Source organism: Oncorhynchus kisutch, linkage group LG21 (genome assembly GCF_002021735.2).
Source record: "Oncorhynchus kisutch isolate 150728-3 linkage group LG21, Okis_V2, whole genome shotgun sequence".
NCBI lineage: Eukaryota > Metazoa > Chordata > Actinopteri > Salmoniformes > Salmonidae > Oncorhynchus > Oncorhynchus kisutch.
In genome coordinates this window covers 9,695,116-9,710,408 of record NC_034194.2, presented here as the reverse complement: position 1 = coordinate 9,710,408, position 15,293 = coordinate 9,695,116, and the positions used below count along the sequence as shown (strand labels likewise).

Genomic DNA, 15,293 nt, shown 5'->3' with positions numbered 1-15,293 from the left:
TTTCAATCTTCCCTGTGACCTGCCCTGTCTGGAACTGCGAGGAGTAACATGTTGCTACCATGACAAAGACCAAAGCTGGTGGGAGTACCGTTGAGAACAGTGGTGTCTATCTATCACAGGTGAAGGATGTTGTTTCAAGAGCAAGAAAATAGCTTCAAGTGTTTTGTCGAAATACCGGTGGAGTCAACTAATAAAAGAATGGACGACCTGAAGAGAGGTCCAGGACCAGAAAAACAGTTTGCAGTTCTCCCAGGGTCAGCTCGATGCGTTTTAAACAGGAGAACGGCAAGATGATAGCAATCTGTAAGTCATTGAGAGAGGACATCAGTTCTGTATGTGAATCCATGATAAGAATGATAAAGATATAAGATTATCACGAGGAACAATTGCAAAATCTCCAAAAGAGACCTGACGGAGTCTGAGGACAAAGTGAGGAAAATTATCTCTGAGAAACTGAAGATGGACCACAGGAGGTTTGGGGTGGAGCACCGATCCTGTGCAGGTGTTATTACACGTGATCTGCCACTACGAGGACGATCAGCTGTCCGTCCTGTCTCCCTGTAGTGCTGTCTTAGGCATCTCACAGTTTGCAATTTATTGCCCTGGCCAGATCTGCAGTCCTCATGCCTCCTTGCAGCATGCCTAAGGCACATTCACACAGATGAACAGGGACCCTGGGTATCTTTCTTTTGGTGTTTTTCATATTCATTAGAAAGTCCTCTTTAGTATCCTAAGTTTTCTTAACTGTGACCTTAATTGCCTACCGTCTGTAAGCTGGCCGTTCCACAGGTGCGTGTTCATTTAATTGTTTATGGTTCATTGAACAAGCATGGGAAACAGTGTTTAAACTCTTCACAATGAAATTCTGAGAAGTTATTTGGATTTTTACAAATTATCTTTGAAAGACAGGGTCCTGAAAAAGGGACGTTTCTTTTTTTGCTGAGTTTATATGTTCGTCAATGAGGACTATCCTGAAGATGTGTTCCAGAAGAGGAAAGAACTTATTCCAGCCATGAAAGCTGCCAGAGCGCATGGGGGCATTGCTTGCATCCACTATGACAGGCTCATTGTCCACCCTCCATCCCAAATGCCTGGAAGGGGTGAGAGAGCCAAGCCTATGATTGGTAGCTTCAACCCTGCAGCACATTTAAATACTTACACACACCAACTAATTAATGTATTGTTGAATGTATATTTTTTGTCTTGCTTTATTTTCTCTTTTCCATATTATGTCTATCTCTGTTAAGCTACCCAGGAAGGGCTGAAAATAGCCCATTTTAATATGTGTAGCCTGAGAAATGAGGTTAATGAAATCAATAACTTGCTAACATCAGATAACAGTAATATATATAAGACATTTCTGAGAATCACTTAGATAATTAATTTGATGATATAGCAGTAGCAATACAAGGATATAACATCTATAGAAGACACAGGAATGCTTATGGGGAAGTGTTACTGTATAAATTCAGAGCCATAGCCCTGTAATGCTTAGAAATATCTTATGTGAAGTGTTATTGAAGTGTTGTGGTTGCAGGTTAACCTGACACATTTAAAGCCTTTTATTTTGGGGTGTTGCTATAGGCCACCAAGTTCTAACAGTCAGTATCTAAATAATATGTGTGAAATGCTTGATAATTCGTGTTATGTAAACGGAGAAGTCTACATTCTTGGAGACCTGAATATTGACATGTTTTCATCAGGCTGTCCACTCAAGAGGAAGCTTCTCACTGTAACCAGTGCCTGTAATCTGGTTCAGGTTATTAATCAACCTACCAGGGTGTTTACAAACGATACAGGAACAAGATCATCCACATGTACTGATCACATTTTCACTTATAATGTTGAACTTTGCTCTAAAGCTATATTCATACCCAGTGGATGCAGTGATCACAATATAATGGCTATAACCAGGAAAGCCAAAGTTCCAAAATAGTGTATAAGAGAGCATATTATTTTGCTGTGGATTATGTAAAAAATATGTGGTGGTCTGATGTTATTAATAAGGAGCATCCAGACGCTGCACTTGATACATTTATAAAATTGCTTCTTCCATTTATTGATAAACGTGCACCTGTTAAGAAACTGACTGTTAGAACTGTGAAGGTTGAAAGAGATGGGACAAAAGGAGTGGCTAATAAGTCTGGCTGCACATCTGACTGGCAGACTTACTGCAAATTGAGAAATGATGTGACCAAACGCAACAAAAAGAAGAATAAACAGTTTTATTAAGCCAAGAATTATATAAAGAATGATGGAAAAAAACTTTGGTGTACTTTCAATTAAATTATGGGCAGAAAGAAGAATTCAACTCCATCTTTCATTGAATAAGATGGCTTATTCATCACAAAACCATTTGATGTTGCCAAATATTTTAATGATTAGTTCATTGGGAAAATGGGCAAACTTAGGTAGGAAATGCCAACAACAAACAATGAGCCATCATAGTCTTGCATAAAAAATCAAATAATGAAAGAAAAGCATTGCAAGTTTGAATTTTGTTAAGTTAGTGTAGGAGAGGTGGAAAAAGTATTGTCAATAATGACAAACCTCCTGGCATTGACAACTGAGATGCAAAGCTACTGAGGATTGTAGCTGACTCTATAGCCACTCCTATCTGTCATATCTTTAATCTGAGCCTACTGTAGAGGAAAGTCTTGGTCCTCAGTCCTGTTCAACCAAATACAATGTTATTTCTCTGTAAACTAATTAACAACTGACTTTCAGCGTGCTTATAGAGAAGGGCACTCAACATGTACTGCACTGACACAAATGACTGATGATTGGTTGAAATAAATTGATAATAAGAAGGTTAGATTTCAGTGCAGCCTTTGACATTATTCACCATAATCTGTTGTTGAGAAAATGTTATGGCTTTTCAACATCTTCCATTTTGTGGATTCAGAGCTATCTATCTAATAGAACTCAAAGGATTTTCTTTAATGGAAGCTTCTGTAATGTCAAACATGTAAAGTGTGGTGTACCGCAGGGCGATTCTTTAGTCCCTCTACTCTTTTTCTATTTTTACCAATGACCTGCCACTGGCATCAAACAAAGCATGTGTGTCCATGTACACTGATGATTCAACCATATACACATCAGCAACCACAGCTAATTAAGTCAATGAAACCCTTAAAGAGTTGCAGTCTGTTTTGGAATGGGTGACCAGTAACAAACTGGTCCTGAACATTTTTAAAATTTGGTACAAATTATTCTCTAAGTTCTAGACCTGAGCTACATCTGGCAATGATTCATGTGGCTGTTGAACAAGTTGAGGAAAGTAAATTACTTGGTGTTACCTTAGATTGTAAACTGTCATGGTCAAAACATATAGATTAAATGGTTGTACAGAGAGGGAGAGGTCTGTCCATAATAAAGAGATGCTCTGCTTTTTTGACACTACATTCGAAAAATCAGGCTCTACTTTTGTCAGGCTCTACTTATGTCTCATCTGGATTAGTGTCCAGTCATGTGGTTGAGTGCTGCAAAGAAAGACCCGGTTAAGCTGCATCTGGCCCAGAACAGAGCGGCACGTCTTTCTCGTCATCGTAATCAGAGGTCTAATATAAATACTACACATGCCATTCTCGATTGGCTCAGAGTTGAGGAGAGACAGGCTGCAATCTTTCTTTTTTTATATAAGAAACATTCATGTGTTGAAAATTCCAAATTGTTTGCATAGCCAACTTACACATAGCTCTGAAACACTCACTTACACAACCAGACATGCCATAAGGGGTATTTTCACAGTCCCCAAATCCAGAACAAATTCAAAAAAGCATACAGTATTATATAGGGCCATTATTGCATGGAACTCCCTTCCATCTCATATTGCTGAAATGAACAGCAAACACGGTTTCAAAAAACAGATAAAGCAACACCTCACAGCACCATGCCTATCCCCTTATTTGACCTAGATAGTGTGTGTGTATGTATTGATATGTAGGCTACGTGTGCACTTTTTTAAATTAATGTAGTTCTGTTCTTGAGCTGTTATTGTTGATTAATGTTCTGTGTTATGTCATGTTTCATGTTTTGTGTTTTCAGCCATTAAACTCTATAACTGTTTTAAAGTCACCATTTGCCTCATGGTGAAATTGCTGAGCGGTTTCCTTCCTCTCCAGCAACTGGGTTAGGAAGGACGCCTTTATCTTTGTAATGATTGGGTGTTTTGATACCCCATCCAAAGTGCAATTAATAACTTCACCATGCTCAAAGGGATATTCAGTTAGGTACCTTTATTTTTGAGGCTTTGGAAAACCTTCTTGGTCTTTGAGGTTGGATCTGTGTTTGAAATGTACTGCTCGACTGAGAGACCTTACAATTATCTGTATGTGTGGGGTACAGAGATGAGGTAGTCATTCAAAAATCATGTTAAACACTATTATTGCACAACAGAGTCAGTCCATCCAACTAATTATGTGACTTGTTAAGCAAATTTTTACTCCTGCACTTATTTAGGCTTGCCATAACAAAGGAGTTGGATACTTATTGACTTAAGCCATTTCAGCTTTTTATTTAGTTTTAATTTGCACAGTGTTCTAAAAACATCATTCTACTTTGACATTTTGGGTTATTGTATGTAGGCCAGTGACAAAAATATCTCAATTTAATCCATTTCAAATTTAGGCTGTAGACAACAAAGTGTGGACAAACTCAAGAGGTGTGAATACTTCCTGAAGGCACTGCATGCTTCTTTTCACACTTCCATTGGGACTGGACAAAGTGAGGTAATAAGCCCGATACCAACTTTGTATGGTCCAAAATATGGTACTACAATATTGGCTGTCAGTAAGGGTATAGACTGTAGGCCTACTTTACTACATGGAGTTTAACATAGCCTGCTATAAATAATATAGGCATGTTTTTAAATGTAATTAAAAGTTGTTATTATGCCTTTACTGTGTGGTACAACGAACTCAGCAAGTAACGACTGCTAAATAAGGCGTATCTAATTCTTCATTAGTTCAGCTGACTAACTTCAATGGTCTGTTACTCGCTGGCTGCGTTTACACAGGTAGCCTATATATTCTATATGTTTCACCAGTTGGACTTTTGACCAATCATATCAGCTCTGAAAAAGATCTGATGTGATTGGTCAAAATACCAATTAGTGGAAAAATGATTAGAATTGGGCTGTCTGTGTAAATGCAGCCACCAGCTTATTTTAGAAACTTTCATTTACCTCCGAATGATTTAATCAATGTAACAGGACAAGGTAACCTACTGAAAATAAAATGAACTAAGGCAAACTGCTCCTTGAAAACGCATCGATAGGCTACCATTTTTTTAATACGACTTGCGTAAATTGCATTCGTAAATGCAAACGGTTAGATGGTGTTGGAATTGTGAGAGACAGTATGACTAACTTATTTGAAAACCCTTTAAGTTTTATCTATTTACACCAAATTGTTGAGATAAGTTATTAGTCCACATTAGTTTGCGTCTTATTCCCAAAAAGCGAAATATGACTTTATGAATGACGTAATTGCCATATAGCACGATAGACTAGGTAGGCTTTATGGATTATTTTAAGCATGAAACTTAAACATATATTCCACCCCACTGATCATCTCACACGGTGAAATAAGGCCTACGTGGCAGCGAAGTCCAAGACTTCAGATATTATTTTATCGGCATGTAAGATGTGAGGAATTAAATAGTAAACCTATATCATCATCATGACCATCATCTTACATTGTACATACTGGAGGAAACAAATGTATAATCCTAAATGTATAGCCTATGACGAAAATTACATTGTATTATCCACTTCAGATAACTGTTTTTGGAGTGAATATTAGCCTATAGGCTAGTCAAGACCATGTCAATTGTGAAGTTCTCTCTCCTTCAGTGATGTTTTCAGTATTCGATTAGACCCGAAAGAGGAAGTAATAATGGGCCCAATAATGCAATTAAAAGAGAATAATATTATTAATAATAATATATATAACATATGACATTTAATCGAAAATCAAAAGAAAGACATTTTTATTTTTATTTACAATATTTTCAGTGCAAATAATTATTGAAAAATATAAAATACAACAATATTTATTAACGCTTCCAGAGTAAATTACATTAACATTGTGTCATTTTCTGGGATTTCAGAACGTGGAACACCTGTTTCAGATTAAAATTCACAACAGAATATTTCCTTAATTTGAGGAAAAGGTCATGCACATCGCCTAATACTGACTGACAGAGCTGAAAGATGGAAGGAGTCGAAAGTAAAAATAATAATAACCCATAGCCTCTGCAGTAGGGCATCCTACTGGCCCTCCACTTTAAGACAAACTTCACTCTGTATATCAATTTATCAAAATAATATTTATATTAAATTATTAATGTTACATTAAAAAAAAAAACGTTTGACTTTGCACTCATATTTACATGTGTGATGATGCCACAGTTTCTGTGAGGGCACCGACTGAAGTTGCCTCTTCCGTACTCACAGGGGTGACCCCGATCATGATCACACTAGTCTTGTTATGCTCAGAAATGTCCACGTCACTCTTGTCCTCCTGTCCTTCCTCGAATTCGGACTCGCAGCTCGCTTCACTCTCACACTCGGACACTTCCGGCTCTTTGGGCTCGGCCTCTGTCAGTGACTTGCCCAGTGTCTCCTTCTCCTTGTCCTTCTGTGCCTGGGCTTCTTTCGAATGCCTCCACTTCATGCGCCTGTTCTGGAACCACACTTTGACCTGACGAGAAAGTGCAAAAGCTCGTTTAGATGTCGACAACACGATCCTGATGTCTAGGCTAGTCGCCAACAGGTTGACAATGAATTTTGCTCCATATAAATATGACCCAGAGACCTAATTCATAGCATTAAAGGACGGTCTCTTAGATAACACAACAAAACCGTATAGATACGGAAATCATAGCCTACATTTCATAATGAATAACTTGACAGTAGCCTAGGTAGGCTACAATAAAGTTAATGCAGAATAAAACAGCAGTGTGGGTAAATGTGGGCCTATAGCCTACAAAAACAAATTGTTACACATCAGCTGGGCTATAGGCTAGTATTATGTGTATTGCTTAACCCAATGGAGTTACGTAAGATTATGACCTTTCTCCATTTGCAATAACTCGTTGTAATCGACTTTCATTTCCCTAAAAGTTCTCGATTGCGAAATTCTAAAGTTGCCTACCAGGATATATTACCGGGTGTGTCCTCTGAGTGGCGGCTTCCTGTCTTAACAACACAAGACCAGGGCTCTATTCAATCCGTATCGAGAAAGTTCAGCGTTACAGCATTATTGAAATTTAAAGACAATGTTCATGATTTAGCGGAGACTGCATTCACGGTAAACGCTCATATGTCGGCTCAGTCGCAAATTATTTTTAGGGTTTATTTTTATCGCGCAATCTTTAACGCTTCAGCTAAACTTATTGAATATACATATTATAATATTAGCCATGTCTTTCCATCTCAAGAAGAAAGGATTCTTAAAATAACAAAAAAAATTGCATATAGTCCATAATACAATGTCCAAAAAATGGGGGCCTATAGGCTACAACATGATGCAAGTAACGTACCTGTGCATCTGTTAGGCCAAGCATTGCAGCCAGTTGTTTTCTGTCGGGTTTGGTGACGTATTTCTGTATTTCGAATCGTTTCTCAAGTCCTTTTCTTTGCAGGTTGGAGAAGACCGCTCGCGACCAGGACCTCTTCCTTTTGTATGTCTGTGGTATCGTGTCTTTTGTGAGGACAGCATACGGACCTGTATAAATAAAGGGACATAAAGGTTGAGCAATGTTATTTATTCGTTCAAATTTCAAAGTGCACTGGTAAATTATAGTTGGATATCCTAGAAAAGTGGTGTCATGCCATCAAACATGCCAAATTATATTCACTTGAAAAACACGATCAACAGAAGATAGGCCTATGGTTTAAAAACACTGAGTAAAGTCTGAATAATAATGGCTATGTACAAATATTGTTTGAGTCCTTAAATGCCATGTGTGCGGAAAAGGTCCCTATGTAGCCTATGTGCTGACGGCTACACTACCTGGGAAGGTGTCCTGAAACTGATGCTGCCCTGATTGCCTGGCGCCGTTTAGTGAGCTCATCGTGGAGGACGTGTCGCTCATCGCTGGGTCTATGGATGCGAAGTACTGGTTCGCCGAGGGCTGCACGGGCATGTGGATCCCTGACTGACGATTCGAGCTAACAATGGACGTGAGATCTGTCACAGGGCGAGAGATAAATAAGTAAGAAATTACCGCAACGTATGAAATACGAGTGTTTGTCAATGGTAAAACTTTTCACCTAAAAATGACTTTGGTGTGCGAGTCTGAATGATTAAACCTTTATTTAACTAGGCAAGTCATTTAAGAACAAATTCTTATTCACAATGACTGTTTAGGACCAGTGGATTAAATGCCTTGATCAGTGGCTGAACGACAGATTTTTACCTTGTCAGCGGGGGGGATTCGATCGGGCAACCTTTCGGTTAGTGGCCCAACACTAGGCTATCTGCCGCCCCAAGCTAAATAATACCTAATAGTGAGGCAGCTGTGGCAGTTTGGATGTTCATATAGAGGTTTTGTGCATGATGTAGTCACTGTGGTTTAGGTGCCTTCGAGGTCAGTAATTTATAAACGTAGCCACATTTAAAAAACGAACAAGTGCCTTTACAACATCATGGCATTCTTGAATGCTTTCTATGGCAGTAAAATAATCTTGATGTAGGCCTATAAATAGTTATTTTAGAGAATTCATTTTGACAACGGTATGAAAGTTCATTTAAAAGGTTACCTCTTAAAGACAATATGTCTTTTGTTTTTGAGTCGAAGTCTGTTGACAATATCCGATCGATTCCGAACTTGAGGTCCTTGCTTGATGGTGGAGGAGCTTGTTGGGAATTGAAACTCGTTCTAGATACAGACGTTAAGTGTATTCCGTGCCTGTGATATGGAGACCCGGGGTTCAGTCTCCCACCGTAGACCGACTGTTCTGGCCCCACAGGGGAAGGACGCAACGGAGATCCAGAGGTGTGGACCTGAGAACGGTGTCCCATATGAGCCATGAGGGCCGAGGATCCCGGGATGTTCTCGGCATCCCCAACCTGCAAAATGTCAGCAATGCAAAATGAGGGCTTCTTCATTGTATCCACAGCGAAACCACCCGCGCAATAGGCAGACCAAAGACTAAAATTTGATGCATAAAATGGATTGAGTCCTGCCGTATACATCCTGAACCCGTAATGTTGCCCCTCGGTTGATCACAAACGATGATAGAACAATAAATTCGGCATGTAACGTTGAGTTAACTGTAGTCAGAAAGGCTGCCGTCTTTGTGTAAGTGCCAGAAATCTCTCACACAACTCTGACATGTTAGTCTTTGGTCTAAGTACTTCAACGTTGAAGTTTTTCCTCTGACACGGATTGGTTGCTTTCTAGCCAATAGAAGTTTGGTTTCGACACCCAAACACGCCCTTGTGATGGAAATGTGCAGAGTTAAGTGTAGCTAATGACCATATATTGAATATCTTCATAAACATTTTCAACAGCAGTCACAGGCAACATCATCATCTTCGTCACTATCATGTTCATCGTGGATGGCATGCAGCAACGACAACAATAAATGCAAGGGCAAACGTCTTCTGCAAGATGAACATGTACACATGTCGAATAATGTAATTACGTTTATCCTTGCACGGCTTTTAGGCATTCGCCTGTATTTGTTTCTGAATACTTACAAAAAAAAGATGATACAAAAATTATTAGGCTGCACTAGTGGAATCACATTTTCATATTTTCTGCATGTTTTGTCGCTCAAATGGCAAAACAACTGCAAATTAAACGACTTAGGCTACAAAAAAAGTAAACACGGACAATATTGAAGATTGCATTTGACAAAGATTTCATATTTTTGTGCCATGTTTAATTTCTGACAATATCATCAATCGAACATCATACATTTAGGTTACAAGCTAAAACAAGTGAAGTACCACGATCTACATGGTATATGCAGCGCCGATTACTCTGTTTTTTATGGGCTGTGATTCGTGCGAAATGAGCAGATATGCCTGTTGGATTTTGTCTCAAAATAGAACATGTTTAACTATTTTAGGATACAGCAGCAATCCTTATTTCTTCCTTGGTAGAGGTGGAAACGTTATAATTACTGTTAGAACTTCCTTTTTTCAATATTTGTGCAACTTTATCTCGACCTGCAAGTTGCATGGTGACGCAAATCCGTCCCTATGCTCATAATAAACAGAGGAAATCTATTCCCCTCTTAAACGAAAACAAAATTAACTTCAGAGGCAATACTTCACCGGGTAACGAACATAATGGGGGGCTGATTATTATAACAATGACAAATATGTATGGGTAAATTGTATTTTTTAAGTATTATTGTAAGCAGGATTAGGTCTATACTTTTTTGTAATTTTATATGGATAATAATATAAAAATAATCACTATCATAATCAGCATCATCATAACAATAAAAGTACAATCATATCCATATTGATAATAATATAAAATCATTTACTCGTGGAATATTGTTGTTGTTTTTTAATCAAACTGAATCTTTATAACATGATTACTTTCTCATACACTCCTCTAAAATGGAGAAAGTAGTGTGCGTGTGTGTTTGTTTGCCTGCGTGCATGTCTGACAGGGAGACGAGTTTGTATCGTGCAGGTACACGTTCCCAAATTCCCACGCCACGGATATAGGCCCATGCACTGTTTAACCCATTGTCATTACTGCATTCATTAGACTTGATTCATTGCCGGCAGGATATATGACCCTGACTGCCTGCTATCGTGGTGTTTTCGGATGACACTTTTCCGGGTTCAAATTAGAAATTAAATGTAGGCTAACGTTTGCCCCCGATCATGCAGTCAAAACAATCCAGGGAAAAGGATGTAGCAGAGGCACAAAGGGTTACCACGCCTAAGTTATTTCAGGTGCCGATGAGCCTTCAGAGGGAAGCATTAAAACATGCACACTAAAACATGTCAAGGCACTGGAGGCTTGACACTCAAGAACGTCAGTAAGTCAGTAAAATAGTGCCATTTAATTTAGGAAATTATTTCATATTGAGTGAAGGTCAGGTTTGTCCAGTTGAAAATGAAAGTATGACCCATGTGACAAAGGCCTACAGTTATTGTTTCAGCTATGATAAAATTGTTTATTTGCCTTTAGTTTTCAATTATATCAATGCAGATTTGTGTTTAAACACCAATAACAGTGTAATAGCTACACATAGTCCATTTAAAAGTGCTTTGTATTACACTTTATCCTGGAAATGTTGATTGAGGCTATCAGAACTTCCTAAAGACAACTGTATAAGCACGTTGAAAAAGAAAATGTCAAACCATGCATGAGTCCCAGTAAACAGTGGCAGATAAAACATATATATTGTTGTCAGTTGATTTCTCAGTGTGTATTTTTCAGGAAGGCTTATCCGAGCTCAGGAAGGCTGATTGAGCGCCTCATCTAACAACTCTCTCGGATCAGATTTTGGGAGTCAATTAAATCATTTCCATTACTACACTGAGAATTATTACTCTACTCTGGTAAAACTTCGACCCAGGCCAAGATGACTATTTCTGGCAATGTTTGTCTCAGGAAGGAACTTTCGTAGATTTAATGGGACCTGGGCCATTGTACACGGCCTTCTGTATGGCATAGTGCCATTATTTTCAAAGCAAAAATATATATTTTAAGGGAGTTATCCAACGTCAATTGAAAACAGGATTATCCCGTTTGTAACCCCAAATGTGGCTTTCATTATATGTATTCATATTTGAATCAGTTCTGTTTAATAGGTCCCAATGTTATGAGGGAAATGGACTCTCCATCATGTGAAAATGGATGTTTTTGAGGATTGTTTCAGGGTGTCTGTCCGCCCACTGGTTCAACAAACATCAATTGTCTGTGTTATGTCTGTGTTGGTCCATATGAGTATTCCCATGACCTCTTTGACAGAGGGTTGGGACACCAGGCTAGCAAAAAAATATATCCCTATAGGTCTCAGTAGGCCACATTAGGACACGGACCACATTATCCAGGTTTTGAATCTAATAGGAGAGAGCTCTTAATGTATTCCTTTATTTGTGATTGAAACATCGTCTAAATGCATCAGGACCCTTTGGGAGACTTAGGCTGTTTGTTTTTGTTGCTGGATATTTGGAGGCCTATCAGTGTTGGACTGTTGCTAGGGCCAGCCAAGAGGAGAGGAGCTATAGCCCAGCTGCCCATCAGTGGAGACAGGACTCATCACGCAGGAAACATAACAATCTAAATATCCTTATCTTTCACCAGTGATCATGGGAAAATATGGAAACCTCATGGATTTTCCCCTACCCTTTAGGCCAGCAATCACCATCCGGAGAGTTCCACTCATATGGCCATTAAATGTAACTCCACAAACTTCATCACAGGCTATAACAGTGATTGCCTCTGAATATGTCCACCTCAGACAAGTGACTCATAAATGCCCTCTTGTACCAATCCAAATGGGGAAGTGATCTATATCCCTAGTATATTTAGCTAATGAATAAGTCACAAACACATTTTATTAAATCCATATATAATGACTTTTCAAAGTTAGTAGGGCTAGTTATATTTCAACTCCCTCCTCCCAATTAAATATAATTGTCTAATGTTTTTCTTTCCCCGTCTCTTTGAGAAAAAAGAGAGCAAAACCCTATACTTACCACTCAAACAGAAACATCCAGATTTATAATGCCAACAGCCAAACCTGAATGTAGTTTAATCTCCACAGTTATTGTGGTTTTAGGCCATATTAAACTCAAATAAAAATAATTAACCAGAGGCACATCATTAAAATCACATAATTCAAAAGGAAGATCCTGAAAGGCTACAGTGTGGGCGACATTATCTTTTTTTTCTCTCCATTTGTGGTCATAGAATTATACTGTTCTCCTACCTTTGCCCCACAGAAGAGTATAGATAAAACATTACGTGGTCATTAGATGGACATTAGGAGTGGTAGACTAACTACACTCGCCTCAGTCTGCCCCGTCGTTTAAACAATCGAAGGGCTTATTTAATGGAAGCTTTTAAATATGATGGTGTCCCAGTGTCTGTACATTAACAACCTCTGTGTTTACATAAAAACAGCCCCATTGCAGATTAAAGTCGCTCCCCTCTTCGCCTCTTGTGACTGGTGCATTTAGGGCCTTCTGATTACTCGCTGGGTCAATGTACACAGGGTTAAATCACATTTGCTGAGTACTCCGGGGTTACAGCGCTAAATAAGAGAGGAGACTAATGGAAACGTAAAAGGTCATCATAACAAACCATTACTTCTTTTTCTCTCCCAGTGTCCTGGCAGGCATCCCATGAGGCGGAGAAGATTCGAGGAACAGTGCGCACTCTGTGTAATGACGCCCATGTGACCGATGGCCCAGGTCACTTGGCAACCCCGCGGGCCAAAAAAAAACTCAAGTTATAGGCTCTCTTTAAGTATTGTCTGCGACTGTGTGCTAGAGTGAACCATTTTGCATGTATTTAGCGCAACCCTTCACCATCGAGGTAAAGCAGAGCCTCTAAGGGCCGAGGAGATAGATCGGTACCAATGTCACACACTGTAAAATTGTTGTAATTACAATCCGATGTGGAAACAATTGCGAGGGGTTAGCACCTGTACTTCCCAGATTTGGCCTACTAGAGCTGAATAACGTTCAATAGGCCTAGAACATTACACAGCCTTATTTTAACTTCTGAAAATGATTGTTATAGTCTACATCAGCCATAATGTTCTCTACCTGATTTATGGCCGTTAACAAAACAATTAAATCAAGGTTATGATCGGGCGTGTTCTTGCAGAGCGACATTTCACACTCCAAGTATCATCTTGATGGATTCCAGTTTTGTCAACGCTCCAGAGCTGTCCAAACAGACCGTGTTTTATTACCTCTCCCTGAAAGTACAGCTGTCAAAATTACGAATGTATAGGACTTGTCATTAAACCAGAAACATCGTCTTAGCAATGCCAAAATGAGACAATAACATACATTGAACAGTCATAATGGTTATTATATTTAATTTCCGAATCTTCATCGCGAATCTGGGTAGTAATGTGGGAATACTATGCGTGAAGATCTATTTCAATGCCTTGTAATTGAGTTGATTTGACATAAATCAAAATGTACAGCATCGAATATATAAAGTAGCCTAACAAAAATATGAATACTCTTATTCATTTTGAGAGCAAGACAAATTCACATTTTTGTTATAGGCCCCAGGCCTATATATTATCCTAACGTTTTGTAAATATCATATCCATCTTTGGGTGGCAATAATGATTTCTCTAATAAATCCCTATTCCTTTTCTTTGTGCAGTTTTCATTATGGACACCTGGGCAGCCACAATTAGCCTACAGCACTTCCTCCCCCAGGACACCAATGCAATTTCACTTATAAAGATCACACCCTAGGGAGCACAGGTCCCGAGGCATCCATATACATGTGTTTAAAAAATACACCAATAATAGTTTTTCCACACAATCCCAAGCGCCCTATTTCATGTACAGTTTTAATGTAGGCTAATGCATTTTAAAATATATTTTATCATGTCAGCCTAAAGGTCATCAGATAATAGACAATTCAGATACAGTAGCCTCATTTGTTTTTATTATGAAATTAAGTTTCTTTGGAAGCACGTGAAGCTATTTGGCTGTTATGCCAACTATAGTGGCTTGTGAATATCAGTAGCCTAATTGTATTTATTCCTGCTAAATAATTCATTAATAACTGAAGGTGATTATATTGTTATTATATGTGTCTATTGCTTATCTCTACAGGCTATTGTTAATAAAGAAGGGTTATTAAATGTAGCCTTATCAAGTTGTAGGCTACCCAGGGCTTTTGGGTGCAATTAACCTTTCAGGCACACACACACATTTACAATATTATATTAGCTAACAAACCCTTCGTTGTAGACATTGCCTTTATTAAAATGTATAAGGTGCAGTGTTGCTGTGTAGGTCTAGCTTACCTGGGTATGATAGGATACCCCATTTATACATTCTTCAGTCTAGCCTACATTACCAGTTAAGCTGCTCATTTCTTCACAGCTCCTCTCCTTTCTTAATCAAACACCATACTATTGATTCACCAATTAGGTTACAGTTGGCCTAGTCTGGGTACCAGTCTTTTTTAGGTAACATTCCACTGAAATCTTTGGCATATAACAGGAGTGAAATGCAATAACTGAAAAGAGATGGCAACCAGGCTATAGTTGGCATTTAAATGAAAGGCTATATTCTAACATCATTCTTGAAATCGGAAACCATTTT

The 15,293-nt window shown here is 38.6% G+C and overlaps 1 protein-coding gene and 1 long non-coding RNA gene across 4 annotated transcripts; one reads left to right on the top strand and one right to left on the bottom strand.

Annotated features, from left to right (window-relative positions):
• Positions 1–5,974: 5,974 nt before the first annotated feature.
• On the bottom strand, positions 5,975–9,366 carry LOC109866549 (H2.0-like homeobox protein). Of its 3 annotated transcripts, XM_020455266.2 has the most exons (4): positions 8,768–9,366; positions 8,019–8,195; positions 7,546–7,730; positions 5,975–6,704 (listed from the first exon to the last, which is right to left on the bottom strand). In XM_020455266.2, the coding sequence occupies exons 1-4, from the start codon at positions 9,201–9,203 to the stop codon at positions 6,390–6,392; spliced, it is 1,113 nt and encodes a 370-aa protein (XP_020310855.1). In that variant the 5' UTR covers positions 9,204–9,366; the 3' UTR covers positions 5,975–6,389. The 3 variants fall into 3 exon arrangements, with proteins under 3 accessions (XP_020310855.1, XP_020310856.1, XP_020310857.1); XM_020455267.2 differs by lacking the exon at positions 8,019–8,195 and having other exon boundaries at positions 7,546–7,748; positions 8,768–9,356; XM_020455268.2 differs by lacking the exon at positions 8,019–8,195 and having other exon boundaries at positions 8,768–9,355.
• On the top strand, positions 7,648–14,328 carry LOC109866550 (uncharacterized). Its single transcript, XR_002251702.2, has 3 exons — positions 7,648–7,754; positions 7,983–8,220; positions 13,317–14,328. It is a non-coding gene; the product is annotated as an uncharacterized LOC109866550 (long non-coding RNA).
• Positions 14,329–15,293: the final 965 nt, after the last annotated feature.